At 38.0% G+C, this 20,411-nt stretch overlaps 1 protein-coding gene across 7 annotated transcripts in view; it reads right to left on the reverse strand.

Annotated features, from left to right (window-relative positions):
- Positions 1 to 20,411, reverse strand: part of ELAVL2 (ELAV like RNA binding protein 2) — a 44,390-nt gene that overhangs the window by 17,507 nt on the left and 6,472 nt on the right. For all 7 annotated transcript variants that reach the window (XM_041400185.1, XM_041400182.1, XM_041400181.1 and 4 more), the window contains one exon: positions 2,156 to 2,259. In XM_041400185.1, coding sequence (XP_041256119.1) covers positions 2,156 to 2,259 — 104 coding nt within the window. The remainder of the gene's footprint in view (positions 1 to 2,155; positions 2,260 to 20,411) is intronic.

Below are 20,411 nucleotides of genomic sequence, written 5' to 3' on the forward strand. Positions count from 1 at the left end.
CAAATAGAAACACTGTGGTCTATAAAAAGGAAGTAACCTTTGCAAAGGCCCTGGAATTGAGACCTCATAAGAGATCTCCTCCACCCAAGTTGCTGCCTCCAGATGCAGAAAAGACCTCAGACATCAACTTGGCCTCTGCTCACCATTGCTCCCTGGCCAATCTGAGCAATGTGTAAGCTACAAAATCCCTCACAGCAGGAAGGGCATTTTTACTGCTTCACAGGTAAAAGTGGTGAGGTTGGGACTAGATGATCTTTAAGGTCTATTCCAACCCCTTAACATCCTATGACAAAAATCTTGGCCTGAATTGCCATGTCCAAGAAGGAAGAGGAGTAAATAAAGGAGAAGTAAAGCAGTTTTTGCACTCAAGTCATGCCCACTAACACTGAAAGGTGCTGCTGAAGTTCAACTGGCCTGACTGGGGGTAGCTAGAGTCAGAATTTACTTGTAACATTAACAATCAGCATTTAAAGATACTTTTCTCTAATTAAACAGAGATTTTCTTTATTTTGGCAAAGGGGCTATCATTTTGGCTTGTGACAACTCCAGAGTTCCAGCTTTGCTTTAGTTAAAGATATGTAATGTACAAACACCTGAGTTTAGTCTCACTGCAAAGGTCTTTGTCTGGTATCTAACCTACAATTCCACTTTTTGGTCCTGGGAAGGCAGGAAATAAAAAGCATCACTGTCATCACTCATAACTGCCTACTCAATTTTCAAATTCTTTTTTAAAGGTATAAATTGATGAAATTAATCACTTAGCAAGGTGATGGAGGATTAAAAATTGAAATACAGCCAGCATGAAGTAAGTTACCACAACCCCTCTGAAGGGAAAATGTTGATTTGGGAGACCTGGATTGATTTTCTCTAACCACCTCCTTTTTTTTTCCCTACATAGTCAACAGTCCAGTTTACCACCCTGGACATAGAAGTCACGATGGCTCAATCCAAGACATTACATGTCAAACAATATTACTGGAATACAAACAGATTCCCTTTCTCACCACCACACAAAAGACAGCTTCAAAAGTCCTGGAGCACAAAATTAATTTGCTCCATTTTCCCCTAAAGTAGAAAATGAGAGAGGACAAGACATCTGCCAGAAACATACAGGGAGCTTTCAGCAGATAAGCATCTGTCCATGTCTTTCATCCATCATACCTGTGTGCCATGAGCCACCATTTTTTACAAAGCTGTATTTAAGTTTCAAATATCGTAATCCACTTTATTAGATCTTATGAATACGAACAGATACGACACTTTTGCCAAAATTACTGGTAACTTATTTTTGTTTCAGTTGTCTTTCAGTGGCTCTGCTTTTTAAACACAAATGTTTTTAGAGGGGAACTTTATTTCATGCCTCAAACATGCTCCTGGTTAGAAGGGAGCCACTACCCAAATGATCAGCTAGCAAACCCTGCTTTTTAATGAGGAAGAATGAGCTAGTTGGAACATATACTGCCTTCAGGCACCAACACCTGTGAAATATGTTCAAAAGTCTGAATCTCCTTATAATTTTATTTAATCTCCTCTCTCTGAATTTCGGAGCTCAATTGCTCAAATGAGTATCCTCAGTCTTCTGTTATTGGATTAAAAGAGGAGATGAAAAAAGATTTGTTTCTAGAAATTTGAGACACTCAATTTAGTAAGCAAGTGTGTAAGGGGATGTAACATAACAGAAAACGACTGGAATACCAACATTAGAGACATAATGACCAGAGCCCTAGAAATAGAGTAATTCGTATATTATTTCAGCAGTTATTTCAGCATTTCATTCTAAGGATTTGTAAAAGGAACAAGTAGCAACATAAAACTTGAGGTATTATTAAGGAAGTTATATCCTCTTTGAGAAAATGTGGAAGCACACAGTATTCAAACATCATGCAATATTGTATTTCTTCAACCAAGCTATATAACAATTCCTCAGTTAAAGCAATTCAACTGTACATCTAAAGTGTTAAGTCGGTTAAGAAAATGTAGTTTCCTATACTTTCTACACTTAATCTAACTCCAAATATAAACACAACAAAGGACCATTTACTACATGAAATCCTAGTTTATTCTACTGACATTAGCTGAATGCTTGTTACACCTGTAAAACAAACCAGGAAGTCAAAGCAGCTCAGTTTCTTTAAATTATTTTAACCCTACATACCTTTATAGTCTTAGTTTGAAGTCTCAATCCATTCAGGGTATTGATAGCTTTTTCGGCATCCTTGGGGTCAACATAGTTCACAAAACCATAACCCAAGCTCTGTCCTGATTAAAAGACAAAAGTCATCATTAGTAGTGCAGTGCCACACAATGAATAGCTAATTATTTATACCCTACAGACACACACTGAGCAAATATTGCATATATTGAAGAACAGCTCCCACTCCAAAGGATCACATCATCTAACTTTTCCAATAACACTGGTAGATTTCAAGTACCTTCCTCTGTTCTTGTGATCAACACAGAAATTACTACATTCAGTTTAATACAAGACTTAAAATGCCTACTGAACCTACTAAGCACAGGTTCAGAAGTGTATTGTGATCTGTTCGACACTGGAGGATGTGCAGAAGCATCAAGTTTAAAGTGACGTCAGGAATCCACTACTCACTCTTGAACTTCTTTATTGAACAGAAGAAGTATAGTGGCAAAATTCTGGACTACTGCTTGAAAATCAAAGTCACCCAATGTCAGAACTTGAGCCAAATTGGAAGCCAAAAAATTTTACAGATCTTATTCATATACTACATAGAGCCTTTCAGTGACAAGGAATTTAAGGGCTCATTTTGTTCCAATATTCAAAACAGGTACAAGTATTTGATCAAGAATTAAGTATCAGCCAAAGATGCAGTATTATTTTCAGGGCTTTTTAGTGCTGGAAATTCAGATGACATATGGACATAAAGCATTTTTCATTAGTTCTTATGTCTGAATAACAACCCCTTTCTAATCACTAATTTTGCCTAAGCACTTACTGAACACTTGAGTTTAGCAGTAGTCATCTTCTGACAACTTCAAAACCTACAGTACACTATCCCTAACTAGCATCCTACTTCAGAAGTACTTTTAGTACATAAGAATGCAAATAGGTGAAAAATTTTAACATAGTGAAAAGATATACTTAGCAAGAATACTATCCTTTATTAGGACAAATCTTTCCAGAAACACTCCCATACTCTGAGATGGTTTTCTTTGTTGGTTTGAGGCTTTTTGGGTTTTTTTAAGACACCAAAACAAGGTAAAATAAAATTGTCAACAAGCCATAGGGAAGCATCTGAGATATCTAATTCACAAAATGCTAGTTAGAATGATTAGCTTGGGTACACAACAATATAAAACGATAAACAACATCACATAAAGCACAAATGGCATATTCATTCATTGTCCAAAAAAGATCTAATGGAATTCATGTTTTATCAAATTTTTGTATGGTATCTATACAGTATGCATTTAGAAGTATGTAATGCAAAAAAACAGCAGGAAATTTTGCACTTAATTAAATACCATAAGAGGGTTTACTAACTAGCTCGTCATCACTGGCATTTACAATTTTGCACCTATTATGCCTGCCATGGCACTAAAGGTCAGAGGACACCACCACCCCACTTCCCAAAGCCACTTCCATTCTCTCATATCTCCTCCTCAAAGCACTTCAGGCAAACATAAATTGTCTAGACAGATCCATGAACAGGTTAACACATACATTAACAGAAAATCCCAGCCCCAACAAGACAGAAGACTTGAGCATCTGCTCTAGAGAACCCTGCTCTCAGCAGGAGGTTAGACTCCATGATCTCCATGCCTTTAGCCTCAGCAGTTTGTCATTTTTCTGTAACAAACCATATGGAAATACCCAAAAGCATTTCTGTATTAATTTACAGCTCTGCCTAGATACTGCTATGTTTCTAATCCTAGAAGACTTTTTACTTATTAGTTTGATTACATTAGAACAATTTCTGTACCTGTCACCTCCATCACTCCCACTGTCTCCACAGTCTGCAGAAACTCTTCCCAACAACATCTCCAAAAAAGCGGAATCTCTCTTTTTGTGCATTCATTTTATGTGATTTCAGTGTTATCTACTACTACAGAAATGTTGATTTCAGGTATTTTGTTATTAATCTCCTGAGGAGCCCTTTCAAGTGTCAACCTTAAAAGGTTTTAAAATCTCAAAGTGAAAGCTATTGCATACAGGATGTTTCCAATACAACACTTATTCCAGATCTAACAGAAAAAGATGGAGAAAAATTATTTCTCCTATCCCTCTCTGTTGATGTGTTCTGCTTTTCATACAAAAACCACCTAAACTGCTACAGACAAAGAGCTTACCCAGCTGTTACAAAGGATTCAATTCATAACCATTCTTCTGGAGACACTCTATTAGCTGAACTTGATAAATATTAGGACACTAGCCCAGGAAGGTGCACCAAAAAACACAGTAATTTAATCAGAACAAGTATGAAATACTTTACGGAATTTTATTCTGTGATGTTAAAATTAAAGAAAAGCTTTTACATGAGAGTGGTAGTACACTGAAACAGACAACGAGAGGGGTTGTAGATTCTCCATTCCTGGAGATACTCAAGAGCCTGAATGGACATGGGTCCTGGGCAACTTGCTGAAGCAAAATCTGCTTGAGAAACAGGAAATGACTGGATTATCTCCAGAAGTTCTTTTCACCCTCAGTGAATCTGTGAATGGGATTCTATTTACTTCAGTTTTGTTTTACTTAGGTTATCACCTAAAATTCAAAAGTGTTCTCTAAAGTCCTTATTTATTTAGAAAGGTTAAGAAAATGCAAAACTCATTAAACATTAAAATTATGCCTGAAGATTAGCGGTTTATTTAGACATTAGCAATAAATGAGAGCCAAAAATCACCTTCACAGCACATAGGAAAGATAAATGTTGACTTTGAACAAGCAATGCAAATAATTGTAAATCAAACCTGATTTCTAGAATCAGTGTTTGAGGAACCACGCTTACATCTTCCTGCTTATATTAACCTCTTGTTAAGTGGTTTGTCAGGTCAAAGACAGATGGCTGAGTTCCAGAAAATTCAGACAAGCATTTAATAAAATGCACTGGAAGTAGCTATTCCAAACACACCACCAGATATCTCATTCCAAGCTATGTCTGACAGGTGGTGGGAAAATACAAAGTGGGTTACAAGGAAGAACTGCATTTCTAAGTTCTAAGTGACAAGAACTTCAGTCCAAACTTATTCAAGTACCACTAGAAGTGTAAATGCTAAAGAGAAGTTTCATTTTACTGTGGATTTCAGAGAGACCACCACATCCACCATGCACAAATTTTACTCAAGTAAAATTAGAGGCAACTGGCCAGGGTAACTCAAACCAGTTCTCCTTCTGTGAAGTTTTTTATCATTCCTCAATGTCTAAACATTTGCTTTCAAGATAAAATGAGGAGAGGCTAGATTTAAACCAAATCAGACACCATTTAGGATATTCAAGAGAAGCTTCATTATTTAATGAATGTAATAACTAGTTGTATTGCAGTTGCATTGCCTGAAAATAAGGACTGGACTGAACAATGACAAAACTGGACTCTTCCACTTGTGCTTCTTCCAGACCAAACTCCATCTGCCAAGACAGCAGTGTCCTGCAGAACACACATTTGTCTCTAAGTCTAGTAATACACTTAAAAATAGATTATGTGTCTGAGTCTGTAAAAAGGTGACAGAACAAATAAGGTGAATCTATAGCTATCCACAAGTTAAACAATCCCCAGACTTAAATGTGTATCAAAAAGTGCTTTAAATTAAATGCTTAGTCTCCTACTAAGACACAGTCAGCTGCACTAGGGTCTTGCCTTGGCTTTGTGTTTCCAATTTGTGATTCATGACACAGTCTGAAAAAACTCTTACACCTCTTTAAGTCAGCTGTCCTGGTGCTCTGTCTGATACTATGTGTTTAGGTAATTTGTATAACCAGTTTCACTTTTTGAGGATCTTCAAAATTAAGGGCTACTCAGCCTTAACACACAACAGACTACCCGTGTCATCAGCTCTTTATCTCATTACTCAGATCTACAAGTATTATTAAATTTAGATTATCCTAAATCAAGGAGTGTCAAGAGTTTCTTATTTAACTACCAGCTGACTTAATCTTGTGGATAGTTCTTGTGGCTACTTCACAAACCTGTTTGAAGATGTTTCTGTAAACCTCCTGCTAGATTTTGTTTTTGACACCATGAATGTTAGACAAAATGGTGCAGAAAAATCCCAACAGTTAGTTAAATGACTGGTAGAAGTCACCTGGATTAGGAAAAGTAAAAATGATTAAATGATCTGGAAGGAATGAGGAAATAAATGGGGAAAAAGCAGTCTGACTTGAATTTTCTTCAAAAAATATCTGAAAACACAAAAGCCATGAAGTGGAAGGAGTGCATCTCACAAGCCTGTTTAGAATAAAAGCTGTGATTTGAAAGTTCACATTGGAAGCTCACAATTATAAATTACATTTCATGTTTTATGTAACAGACACTTGTAACAAAGTCAAATTCAAGTGCAAATGGCAAAAAATTTTTTCAGTTAGGCATCTCTTTGAATCTAGACATAATATATCCATTAGTAATTGACAAATGTTCAGTCTCTGCGGCCTACAAAAGAAAAGTGCAGAAAGCACAATGCTATTCAGTTTAATAGGGGAAACTGTTCCATTTTTATTGCATGTTTTTGAGCTTCATAAATATGGCTTGGTCAACATGTATGATGTTGCAAATTAAACAGTAATTAATTAGATAATGCCAAGTTGCTTTTTGGCACTGTAGTCAAAAGATGGAATGGATTTTGAGAGGGGAAGGGCAAAAAGGTATTTCAAACAATTTAATTCTAATCAGTCTGCTCAAAAGACTGATTGGACATCAAGTGTATACCAGAAAAGCATAAGTGAAGTAATTATTACTGTTAAAAAAAAGTAATGAACACACTAATTCAGTATTTAGGAAAGAAAGGAGACAGACTTCACAAGTACCTGTCCAAAAGACCAAGATATTTTTAAGTTGAAATACCTAAACAGGAAATCATAGCTATGGCCACAGTGCTCCTGCATTTACTATCATCTTGAAAGATGACTTTTTTTAGCTTCAAAAATACACAAGATAATTTACAATACTTATCACAGAAGAACCACAAATAAACTAGTTGTATCTTACACAAGTTGTTTCATAAATGTTTCCTATAAACTATAAATAATGCACAGAGCTGTAAAAGCCCAAAGAAAATCTTCTGCTGCCCAATATTCAGAACAAATAGACGCTATCCAGAGACAAAAGAGGTCATGTAAAGTAGATGTGACAGAGGTGACACTTATCCATTTTTAATGTTTTGCTTTTAAAGGTAGCAGCAACATTCCGTAAAGCAGGATAGAACCCTCGCTGAAAGGCTAAAGAATTAAATCTGGCCAGGGATATCAAAGCAAACAAGACAAGCATCTACATAGAAAGCTGGTGAAAGAAAAGGTTAGGGAAAATGCGGGCCCTCTCTGGAACAGGAAGATGAACTGGTTATCAGGGATACAGAAAAGTCTGAGGAACACTGAACAACTTTTCTTTCCTCAGTCTTCACCAGCATGTGCTCCAGCCACACTGCCCAAGTCGTGGAAGGCAAAGAAGGGACTGGGACAATGAAGAACCACCTATTGTACAAATCCATCAGGTTCAAAAACATCTAAGGAACCTGAAGGTGCACAAGTCTGTAAGACCTGGTCAGATACATCCACAGGTTCCTAAGGGAACGGGCAAAGGAAATGGCTAAACCACTGTCCATCATATTTGAGAAGCTGTGGCAGTCTGATGAAGTTCCCCTAACTGGAAAAGTGGAAACACAACCTCCATTTTCAAAAAGGGAAATAAATACAGTAGAGGAACTACAGGCTAGTCAGTCTCATCTCTGGGCATGAGATCGTGAAGCAGATCCTCCAATTATGGTAAGATACAAGAAAAACAGAGAGGTGACAACAGCCAGCATGGTTTCACTAAGGGCAAACCGTGCCAGATAAACTTGGTGACCTCCTACAGTGGGGTTGAAGTGTTGGTGGATGAGGCAAGAGTTACTGATGTCATCTACCCGCAGTTACACAAAGCATTTTGATACTGTCCCACACAACATTCTTGTCTCTAAGCTGGAGAAACAAGGATTCCACGGTGGCTGAGGAACTGGCTGGGTGTTCACACTCAAAGAGTTACAGCCAATGTCTCAATGCCCAAGTGGACACCAAGGACAAGCAGCAAGTAGTGTTCGTATGGGGTCACTATTGGTACTGGGCCAGTTTCACTCTGTCACCAACACAGACAACGGGATCAAGGGCACCCTCAGCGAGTTTGCTGACAACACTGAGCTCCATGGCACCATCGATACACTTGAGGGAAGGGATGCCATCCAAAGGGATCTGGACTGCTCACAAGGTGTGTGCATCTGTGACAACCTCATGAAGTTCAACAAGGCCAAGTGCAAGGTCCTGCACTTGGGTTGGGGCAATCCCAAGGACAAACACATGGTGTGCAGAGAATTAAGTACAGACCTGCCAAAGAGGATGTGGGGGCTCTGGTGGATGAGAGGCTGGACATGACCCAGCCCTGGGCACTCACAGCCCAGAAAGCCACACATGTCCTGGGCTGCATCTAACACAGTGTGGCCAGCAGGGCAGGGAGGGGATTCTGCAGCACCTCTCCTGTGAGGACGAGCTAAAAACACTGGGTTTGTTCTGCCTGGAGAAGAGAAGGCACCTTCCAGTACCTAAAAAGAGCCTAAAAGAGAGCTGGAAAGTGACATTTTACATGGGCATGTAGTGATAGAACAAGGGGGAATGGCTTTAAACTGGAAGAGGGAAGATTTAGATCAGGTGTAAGAAAGAAATGCTTTACCTTGAGTATGGTGAGACACCGGAACACGTTGCCCAGAAAAACTGTGGGTGCCCCATCCCTAGAGAAATTTAAGGAGATTCTGGATAGGGCTTTAAATAACCTATTCTAGGGGAAAGTGTCCCTGTCTAAGATCCATCCCTGTTAGATGATTTTTCACATTCTCTCACAAAACAAACTATTTTATGTTTCTATAAATATAAAAATTATTTGAACTGTTATTTTGTATGAAAGTGTTCAATAACTATGTTATATACATTAAAAGTAAGACTTGAAAGGTAGATGAATACAACTTTTAACCTAACAGTAGTTAAATAAGCCCTTTCAAGAGAGGTGGAGTCCTTTACAAATGCACAGCGAACTTAAGTGCTGCCTTTTCAGTAGTCCTGCAACATTTTATAGCTCCTGAGAAGAATGGATATTGCTTTCTGCCTAACACCATGATTAGACAGCAGCTGATGAATACAGTAGTTTTATTTCATGACTGATTGAAGCATCTTGGTATTCTACTATGTCTTCTCTGAAGTTTTTTGGGTACAAATTTCAGTTTGACCCTAGAAATTTCTGGATTATACAAAGCCTGATCCTGACATTTCCTGCTGTCTAGCTATCTACTAAACCTGTGTTCTCATGATCTCCCTCTCTAAATAGCTGCCGCTGCAAGATGATTTTCCTGCATGCCTATCTGAGAAGCTTGTCTTCCCTGACAGAATCTAGAGCCAGTGCTGTAGAACTTCACTTGAGCATGCAGCTGGTACCTTTTTTCCCCCCAACACTGCTCCACTAGTACACAATGGTATTATTACCAGATAACTATCAGGTGCTGAAAGGAGAGCAATTTCAGCACTAGAAGAGCTTCCATTGCTGCATTTCTTCCCACAGTCAACCACTTGCATCACTTCAACACACACGTTCCAACTCGCATGAACCAGAACAGCCTTTTGACAACGCAGCACAATTCTTCTTAAAGTCTGGGACACCCACCACATGAGGGAGTCCTTGGCTGCTGTTTCCCATCAGAGCTATGGAATGCCCAGTGAAAGGGCTGAGAAGCCAACCTTTGGAAGCAATTGTTGATTACGTTACCATGCCACCCACATAATCCTGCATCTTGACTGGAATTCTTAAACAATCCTGCAACGTATGAAGGCCAAACAAAACAAATAATTAACAGTATCAGGTAATTATTTTTTCTACAAAAACCAAAGTCACAACAAATTCTACAGTCAAGCTCTCAAAACCTCTTCAGAATGTATTGATCAAATAGGACTAAATGAGTTCTATGAAATGTACTGAAATGGCTCATTTTAACGAGCAAGAAGAGCTGTTGTTTCTAAGTTCTCACTGTCAGGTAAAAGTAATGTAAGAAAAGCAGCCCCACTAACTGAATTCTATTAATGCTAGATTTTGGAAGAGAAAACCCAAAACTGTCATATATGACCATCCCAACAGGCATATCAAACAAAAAGAAAAATAACAACAAAAAACCCCAAAACATTTACAACCTCATTAATAATACATTTTAAAATTAACACACACCACTAAGGTATAAAACAATTTTCAAGGTCTAATACAAAAACTAAGCACAGACTAATCATACTCTAGAAAATTAGAAGTCTGAATAGAAAACAACACATTTAAACATTTCCACAGGACAACCAAAAATTCTTGATAATCATACATTTAAAAAATTGGATTTTTCTACAATAGTCACCATACCATCATTTCAGACACATCAGGTTATTTCAACTTCTGCAAAAAAGATCTTATTGCAAAAGACTAAATTATAGGAATATAACCAGTAAGAACTTCAACATCACAGAAGAAATCACAGATGAAAAAACCTGTCTTGAAAAAACCCTAAATGGGACATACTATTTGCATCAATATCACAGTGAAGAACAAAACTCTGAGGTTAATAAAGTCTAGGAATTAAAAGTCATTGTCTACAGTGAATTTCTACAGAAATAGAACTCATAGGAATAGATTTCCTCTGGAACAGAATTCCAGAAGATTGAGGATCTTATTTCTTTTTATAATTTATTTTAAATTTTATAATTTAATTTCAACTACATATACCACCTGCTTAACTCCTCCAAAAACTATTATCTAGACCTTGACTGAAAGAGAATAGTCCTTTTTCTAGTGCACAGTAGTGTATTTTCTGCTTCCAGCCTGTAAATGGCCATTTCATGAATACTGTTTACAATAAACTACACTGCGTTTAAAGCCATAAACTTCTGTCTCAGTGTATGAAGTTAATTGGCAAAGATCCTGGCACTAAACTAGTGCAAGAAAAAGCTAGCTTTGTATTTTTGCAATCAGGACCAAGTCACATTCACAGACACTTGGCATTAGGTTTTATTCTGCCTTTCATCACTCTGAAGGTTATATGCACTGGTGGAAAACGCTGTTAAAAGAAACATCCATGACAACATATGAAGACCATATATGAAGCTGTCTTTACAATTCATCTCATGGACTCATAATTTTTGCAAGTCCCCTAAAATTTCAGAGTGAAGATATGTTCCATGACCAGTACACAAAAATGGCACTACAGAAAACCCACAGGATTATGTGAAGATCAACCTAAAAGCTGCAAGTAGTAGCCTGTGTTGTCCTGAAAGCAAGCCAACACGGCCACAGAAAAGATAATACTACTAGGCTCCAGCTCAACTTCCAAAGCATGAAAAGTTTAACAGAGTTTTAGATACAGGAGTATGAAACTTTCAAGCCTTTTGTCTGTGTGGATTTGCAATTCAAGATGTCAGAATGTTCTACAATGTGCTGGAGGGATGCTGTGAAGTGGCAACCCCACAGATGACTTGTGAGCCAAGACAAGGTATCATTCAGTTGGTATCAGCTCTTTTACAAAAAAAGTTGCCTCATCTTCATAAGTCACTACTCTCATCTGTGGAGACTACCACAGCATTAGCTTGACACTGAATAAGGCTAGAAGCACACATTCAGACACACAACTCAGTTAAGTGCAGCACTGTATCTGAAACTCCCTACATGACTGTGGTCTAACCAGAAGGGATAAATGCATAATGAGAGGATACATCAACCTTTCTATTTACTCAATCTAAGCTACTGTTCAAGTTTCAGATTATATTTTACTTTGCATGAAGGCTTGAACTGAATTTTAAAAGCAACTTAGAAAAATAAGGGAACCAGCATGAGTAATTGAGCAATCCCTAATTTAATTGCAGTTTGCTTATAGCTCCTGCAAGATGGATTCTATTTACTGAACACACAACTCATACATCACTGAGCAGGTGACGCTGGGAAGCTTGTAAGAAAACACCCGTAAACTATGATTACTACTAGATTTCAGTATTTGATACTTCAATGTCTTTCTCCCAAACCACTTCTCAGCTATCGCTGTAAATCTGGAATAATTAAAATTTAAGAAGGAATGAAAAGGATCAAACACTGCTCAAAGTATTTGACACACATTAAGTAGATTGTGTCTAATCTCAGCCAAATTCAGCTCTTTATTAATTTGGTGCCATCCTTCTGCATTATAGCTTATTGTTCTTCACATGTGAGAAATGTCATCATCTGGCGCTTCATCAATATAAGCCTGTTGTTGCTGGGTACAAAAGTGATGGTGCAGCTCTGGCTCTTCCCTGCAGCACGAGGAGAAAGTTCATGGTGGGGGGGTACCATAGATGCTAAGCATTACATGAACCCAATAAAAGATGTTCTTCAAGCCAGGAGAGACATCGGCTGAAGGTTAATAGAGATCCACCATGTACAAATAGAAAATCTCAGCGCCAGAAAGTGTGGTTGAAAGCAGGAACTTCACGGAATAGCATTGTGCATGCTATTGCACAAACAAAAGAAAAAGCAAATCCTTATGGGAACTACAGGAGGAGGAACACTGAGAATCACGCCCATTACTGCCTTGGGATTCAAACATAACAAGTGACAGCCAAAAACTGCTTGAAATAATGAAGACTGAAGACACCCAGACCTTCTTACAAACTAGCTCGTCATATTACAAGGAGAAGATCCTTACCACTCCAAGGTGAAAAAATACCACAGAATTTGCCAAACCAAATACTTTTCTGAAAGCTAGCTATACCCTTTAATTTTTACCACTATTAGTAGTAACATGTTCCATGCATCTCAGTTTTGTGTTTTGCAGTCAACTTACTCCTTGTCAGGTATACAGCCAGCAGCGCTAAATATTCTGTCTTATTGTATCCACCTAGTCACCTTAAAAAAGCAAGTGGATGTAAAGCACTTTGTTCTACTCCTGGGGTGTTTAAAAACCCGTGCTCATGTGCTCACCACCCAAGTAAAAATATGGCATGACACTTTGTTGTGGTTTAAACCCAGCTGGCAACTAAGCACACACAGCCACAACTAAAAAAACTCCCCCTCACATCCTGGTCAAAAAGTGGAGAAGAATTTTTAAAAAAGCTCACCAGTGAAGAGCAGTTTAATTGACCAGTAATTGAAAAAAAGTAATGTGCAATACTACTAATACAATGAATAAGAAAGGAGAGAAACCCCAAAGAAAACATGTGACAGACAAAAAAACTGCTCATCACCATCCACTGGCTTACACTAAACCCAATCCCTGAACTGTGAGCGCCCCCCATTTCAGGTAACTCCCCCAGTTTATAATTTGGGCATGAGGTTCTATGGTGTGGAATATACATTGTTGGCCAGTTCAGGTCCCTGAAATGTCTCTGTTCCCACGCCTGCTTGCTGGCAGAGCACGAAACTCTGAACAGTCCTTAATTCAGGGCAAACACTGCTCAGCAACAGCCAAAAGCATCAGTGTGCTATGAACATTATTTCTGTACTGATTCCAAAGCACAGCTTTCTACCTACTGCTGAGAATAAAGGAAGACTCTCCCAACCAAAACCAGGACACCTGAACTTATATTCTTTTCTCAAACTTCACAAAAACAAATACTACTTTGGAACAGTTGTTTTGTTTTGGTTTTTTGTCCAGGTTTTTACCTGCTAGTTAATCTCAGAGTTTTGAAAGACTGAAACGTGCCATTATCCTAAGTTTGGAAAATATTTCCCTGCTCTAGAGGAACTTTTTTCGTAAGTTAACTTTCAGTGTTACTTTCAATTACATGCTTGGTTTTTGGGTTTTTTTTCTGGTCTTTACTGATGAAAGAAAAAGTGTAGAAAAATGACAAATTGTCCTAAAAACAATTTATTTCCCTAGTGTCTTAACTGCCAACTCAAAAAATATGTGCCTGAAAGTATATCCAAGGGGAACACATTTTTTTCAGTTTTAACAGCTGTAATTAACAAACAAGAACAACTGCTAATCTGAAATACTAAGTAGCTGGGAAAAGCCATTTCTTTTTGCAGTTGTTAAATGAACATAGGAAAAAAATACGCTGAGAAAAGCTGAAGTTTTCATTATTTGAAACTGAACTATGTCTCCACAGTAATTAGTTCTTACACTAACACAGACAATTTGTACCATAAGTAAGCCTGGCTTTTTTTTTTTTTTTTTTTTTTGCTTAGAAGGTGGTGGAGAAGAGTGGGAAAGTGAAATAATCAATGCATCTTACTACAGATGCAAGACTTCATAACCATTGTGTGGCTCCCAGTGCATTTCAAAAAGGGCTTTGGTTTAATATGCACAAAGACACAGCTACCACAAAGACTATGAAAAAGCCTTATCTACAATAGATCCAGAAACTCAGAAGACAGGGAAGAATTCACATTACAAATCCCATTCTGTTTTAGTAAGTTCTGCTAAATGGCTGAAATAAGCAAAGGTAAAAACAAAGTAATTGCAGCAACCAGTCAATAGCGCAGAAGTTTTGAAGATAATATGGCTGTGTCCTTGATAACTGTGGGAATTAGTATATTTACAAAAAAAATTAAAGGAATCCTAAAATGAAATACAGTATCTGAGCCCTCTTAGTTATTTTCTCTTTACTGTGAATCAAAGTATTAGGTCACTAAAACCACAGCCTTGCACAGTTTCCTTCTGTGGCATTCTACAGCTTCCTATTTCCACTCTGTCTTGACATACTCCAGGAAGAAAAATTCCACAGAGAATAGTATAATAAATATAACCTTCTGAGTTGTACACAGAAAACCACAACGGCAGTCTGGCAAGTTTTCACAGCCAAGAGCTGCCAGTTGAAGTTCCACAATAAAAGAATATAAAATGCAGATAAATTTTATAGAAAATAAATACATGCAGCTAGAAAGTTCCTTGCATGTATTTTAAGGTCTTGCTTCTGTAACACTAGCAGCTTAAATACGTAATGGACCAGCCATGAACCTGTTGGAACATCTGCAGCTTGAAGTCTTATTACTTACCACTCCGCTTGTGGAGGCTGAGAGGAAGTATCTACTTTCTGTAGGGACAGCCAGGTCCCTATAATCCACATGACATCCTTGGAGTGAAAGAGCTTCAGGGTGTGCAGGTCACTTACATCACTACCCAAACTGAGGCAGACATCACTGAAACATACCTTCATTACTATAAATACTCTGCTCTAGTCTCACAGCACGGTCACCCTGGAAAGCAGTTATGCTGCAAGAACTTCAGGTTATGAGAGGTCTCCCTCACACACTAGCTTCCACTAGAATCAACATTTATTCAAACAGCTGGCCCAGGATCACTAAGATGTAACAGCAACATATATCTACATACACCTATGAAAGAGCAAACATTGTAAGATACACCAAACTGGCAGCCTGGGACTCCCAGTGTGGAAGCAAAGAGCCCTACCTTAGTTAAAAGCACACAAGACAGTCCACCTCACTAGACGACCAATGCCAAACCTCAATGCTTTCACAGGCTTCTTGTAAGTTATGGCAACCACTGACAGAAGTGAATGGTAATTTGTTTGCAGAAAAGTGCAAGACTATGTATATTGTAATTATCTCCATCAACAAGCACAGTGTTTGCTGAAAAGCAGAGTGATTTAGTGTTCAGAAAGGTCCCTAATTATATTTAGTCATATAAAAAGAGTTAAATTTTTAAAACATCAAGTTCTTGCTTATGCTATATATCGAGATCAACACATTAATTCAGATTAATATATGATGAATAATCTTTTCTAAAGCAGCTTATTTCCATAAAGTTGCTGCTATGAGTGAATCCATGGCAAGTTTAGTCAAACAGGTCTTTTCTACCTCTTTTACTTGTAAAAACAAAGCCTGTGAACTTCTGAAAGGTCAAAACAGTGTAATGTCTGCATAACAGTGAAAGTCATATGAAAGTACAAAGACATAATGCTATCCTGAGTAACAGAAGGTGAAACAACTTCCTTCATCCTCACCTGTTTACATGACTCATTTCCAGGAGACATGTGAAGTGCAATAAATTATTAAGGTACAGTAAATGCTGCTAAATACTTTTTAGTAATATTAAATAGCAATCAGAAGTATAAAACACCACAGAATTGCCTGGGTTGGAAGAAACCTTAAAGACCATTTAGTTACAACCCCTCAGCAGATTTAAGACGTTAGCTGTGCTCTGGATCCACACATAAGGTTTGTTTGAATCTTAGTAAATGATAAAGTTCAAAATCACTTTATCAACTTTGTGCTATAACTCACCAAGTCCCTAGGCGACATCAGAAACTGCATTTTAACATCTGCAGAGCTCAAAACATAAACTTGAAAATTCAAAAGGTGATTTTAAAATCAATCCCCCCCTCTCCCCGGAAGATCTATGCTTCAAGGTCTTGAGCAAGATGCTCCAGAGAGCACTTAGTCATGACAGATAACTATGTATAAACTAATATAAATAGAAATTTGCCTCCAATCCCATTTGGCTTCTATTCTTAATTTCACATTTTAGTCAAGCTTTGCACAACACATTCTACTGTCAAGACACAGTTTTCCAGGCAGCGCTGTTTGTCCACAACCCTGCCTCAATCAGAAATCGTCAGGCTGACAAAAACTCACTCATCTCAGCACACCACCTAGCAGCAGCTAGCAAGTACCCATGCATATCACAGACTCACCACACCACAAAAAGCAGGCAGCTTCAACTAGTTCTTCCTTTAGCTACCAAATTATTCCACTCTCCAGCCAAGTGCACAAAACCCTGCAAAAACAGCTGATGCATTAGAGTGATATACAACTGCAAGCATCAAACACTTTGGGAGTAAAGGCTAACAAGGAAAAAGAGCTGAGGAGTTTAACAAAGATAGCAAGCCTCTCTTGAAACATGATGAAGTTGTTGTGCTCTGTTCATTCATGTAGTCCTCTCCATACCAGGCATTTATACTACATGAGCAAGTACCTGAAATTCCAGCTACTCATTGCCCTACCAGACTCAATTTTTTTAATAATTTTTTTATTTATGTCATGGGAATGCTTAAAACTTTCTATGCTATAAATAAAGTAACTTTAAACACTAAGCCCCTCCACAGATAAACCACACCATCTCCATCTCCTCCTGCTTCCTCAGTGACGTAAAAAAAAAAAAAACCCCAAACCTACTTTGTAGGTAGGATCCACCTATTTTGTTTCCTACCTTATTTTCAAGGCAGTAGTAAGCCTCAAATTCAGACCCTCAGATTAAAGAACAATCACATTTTTTCCCCATCTTCCTAAGGTTAGTTTAGACACCCTAAAATTACACTTCCATTAAGGGAAGTGAAAGATTTAGAGCTGGAGAGAAAGCTAAGTCCGCTCAGAGCAACAGTGACAAAATATTTGAAAGAAACTGGCAGCCCAGGCTCCACTGAGATCACTTTCAAAGTCAGGAGTTTTAGATATGTAGCAGCACTGACAAGGCATAAGGTTTCCCACAGCTCTGCCCTTGCCAGACACTAAAATTTACAATGTTATGATAAAAGGAGTGAACACTACAGTGTACAAGTCACAGCAAGTGTAAGAGCCATCTCTAAGAGACCGATGTTTCAGCCATGCTCTGCTGAAACAGGCCACTTGTCCCTCAAAAAAGAAAATCCTTTTCAAAGTCATGGCCTCAGCTGTTTGGGCTGACTATAATTCAGCATTGTGACAAGTGTTTCCTCTGACCCTGCACTAGAGGAGACCGAGTGCTCCATAACCAAGGATCTGGCCAAGCAGAGTCCTTCCCAACACTGCACTGACTATATGATATACATGGCCCACACTGAGTTGTGACCAGTGTTACCACTGTGAACACAAGCTCTGCCTGACAACATCATGTCCAGCTCTATATACTTCTTTCTATTTCTATGAACAACTCAGAATCCTTTGCATTTATTACCATGGTACTCCAATGAAGACCAAAAACATGCATGAGAACTAAAACTCTCTGTACAAACTTTAACTGCAAACATACTGACAGTTGCTTCAACAATTTTATGGAAGTGTTCAACTTTCAGGCAGTTTTTCTAGAACTACAGTTCTAGACATCTCAATCATGTGCTGCATTTTACATCTTTGTGCAACACAGGAATGATAGAATACTTCCAAGTATCTGAGAAACTACTATCTTCAAGAGGACAAGATGAAATCTACAAAATCAAGCAAGATATCCTGTTAGCTTTAGTCTTAAGGAAACAGGTGTAGGAGACAGAAATGTGATCCTTCCTCTACAAGAGTATCCATCACAGTACTGTAGACTCGACTACAGTACTCTGGATTGTATTCTAGACTGGAAAGCCTAGACTGCCTATGAAATTTTTAAAGGGCTCACATAGACATGACTTGAAGAATTTTACTCCCTGAGCCTAAATAAACATAAATAAACATCACCACACCATAATAAACATCACCACAAATAAAACCATAAATAAACATCACCACAATGTGACAGATAGTTGCCAGCCACAAGACAAACAGGAACCCAGATTTGTTTGAAAAAGGTATGTAAGAGGATCAGACTTTCAACCAGTACGTAAGCTCCACAGCGGCAGCTGAATCAAGTGTGGAAAAAATGCCAAGTAACAGTGATCAGCAGGATGTCCTAAAGTGGACTTACTCTTGATCTTCAAGCAGAGATTATAGAAGGCAGCAGGAATTGATGAAGTCTTCAAGTGCAGAGCACCTGTCTCCTTGTACTAAAGGCAAAAGTATTACCAGAGTTTCACACCTCATACACAAGTCTATGAATGTGAAATACCGTCCCAGACTAGCTCTCTAAGCACATCCTGCCTCACTTTCTAGACAGAACAAGCATTTGCTAAACTGAAAATTAAATCCATACATAAGCATTATTGGTTGTTCAAACACAGTGAAAGAGACAAGAAATCCAGCCCAATTCATGAGCAGGTTCTCTTTTAAAGAAAAAAAAACTTGTTAATTTTATGAGCATACTATTATTTTAATAAGAGAACAGTACGGGAGCTTTGAAGCCAAGAAAACAAATACTTTTCCAAATTTAAGACATGTGAGTTAGCTGTTTTCTGAAATTAAGGAGTCTATATTCCATGAGTTTCAGTTTGGCTAACAATGCCACTAGCACAATTGAAACTGAGAGATTATTCTACAATGTGAAAATTAAGCATTAATCTTCCACATATACAATTGAAATTGTACTGCGGACAGTGGGAATTAAATTCAGTACTTTTTTTTTTTTTTAAGGAGACTACAGTCACATTTTACCTATATTCAACTTTCAGAAAAGTAGGTCTAGAAAATATTTACCATACTACGGTATCTCTTACTTTTTAAGTGCTACCTATTACTGTTTCTTGTATTTTTTCAAAAGCTGCTAAATCCATCTATCTTGTGCAAGCAGAAAGCATGGGCTCTTTAAAGTGCTTGACCGGGGCAGCTCCAGCAATTAAATTTCATCCCATTTTATCCTCTTCCCTAACATCTTGAGTATTTTTAGCTTATTTTTTGTAACCGTAACACGCTTAACATTAGATTACATAAAAGGTTATCATTATATGACAAATGTTATCTCTCTTGCCTTTAATATGTAGAAGCACTTAAATTAAAGAGCTATCTGAAGCGGCTGACTGGAATTCAGTTATGTGGCTCTCTTGAGACCAGGGTCTCCTACCTATTGTACAAGCAAAATCAACTTACGCGGTAGTTTTGCAGTTTGTATTGATATATATCTGCATTAGTCAAAAGCACGTAAGAGTTAACACAGACTCTAAAATATCTAGGCACAATGACTCATTCCTGACAGATTCTCTGGTTAGCAAGTGAAGACAAAGTGACGTTCATGACCCACTTATCAGATGCTGTTGTCAGTGGGATTTTCACATGAAGAGAGACTCTTGTTCAGCACGCTTTAGAATTTTCAATACTACCAACATTTAATTTATTTACCTTTGGTAAAACAGCACAACAGCAATCAGCTATTTTAATTCTTACAGATAACACCTGAAATAGTTTTCCACCAATAGAGAAAGCAGACTTCACTTCAGCTACTAATGCCACTCCAACAGAAAGTTCTGCCCATGAAGTGCATGCTTGGAGATGACCATCAGCTTTTTACCTTATTCACAAGTAAATCCCTAGGTAAAAATCAATAAAATAATCAGGACTTGGACTTCAAACTTCATGAAATTAGTAAATGAACTCCAGGGTGCCTCCTTCCCCTCAAACAGGTTCTCCAGAGGAAAAAACAAG

Source organism: Onychostruthus taczanowskii, unplaced genomic scaffold (assembly GCF_017590055.1).
Source record: "Onychostruthus taczanowskii isolate IOZ18803 unplaced genomic scaffold, ASM1759005v1 scaffold174, whole genome shotgun sequence".
NCBI lineage: Eukaryota > Metazoa > Chordata > Aves > Passeriformes > Passeridae > Onychostruthus > Onychostruthus taczanowskii.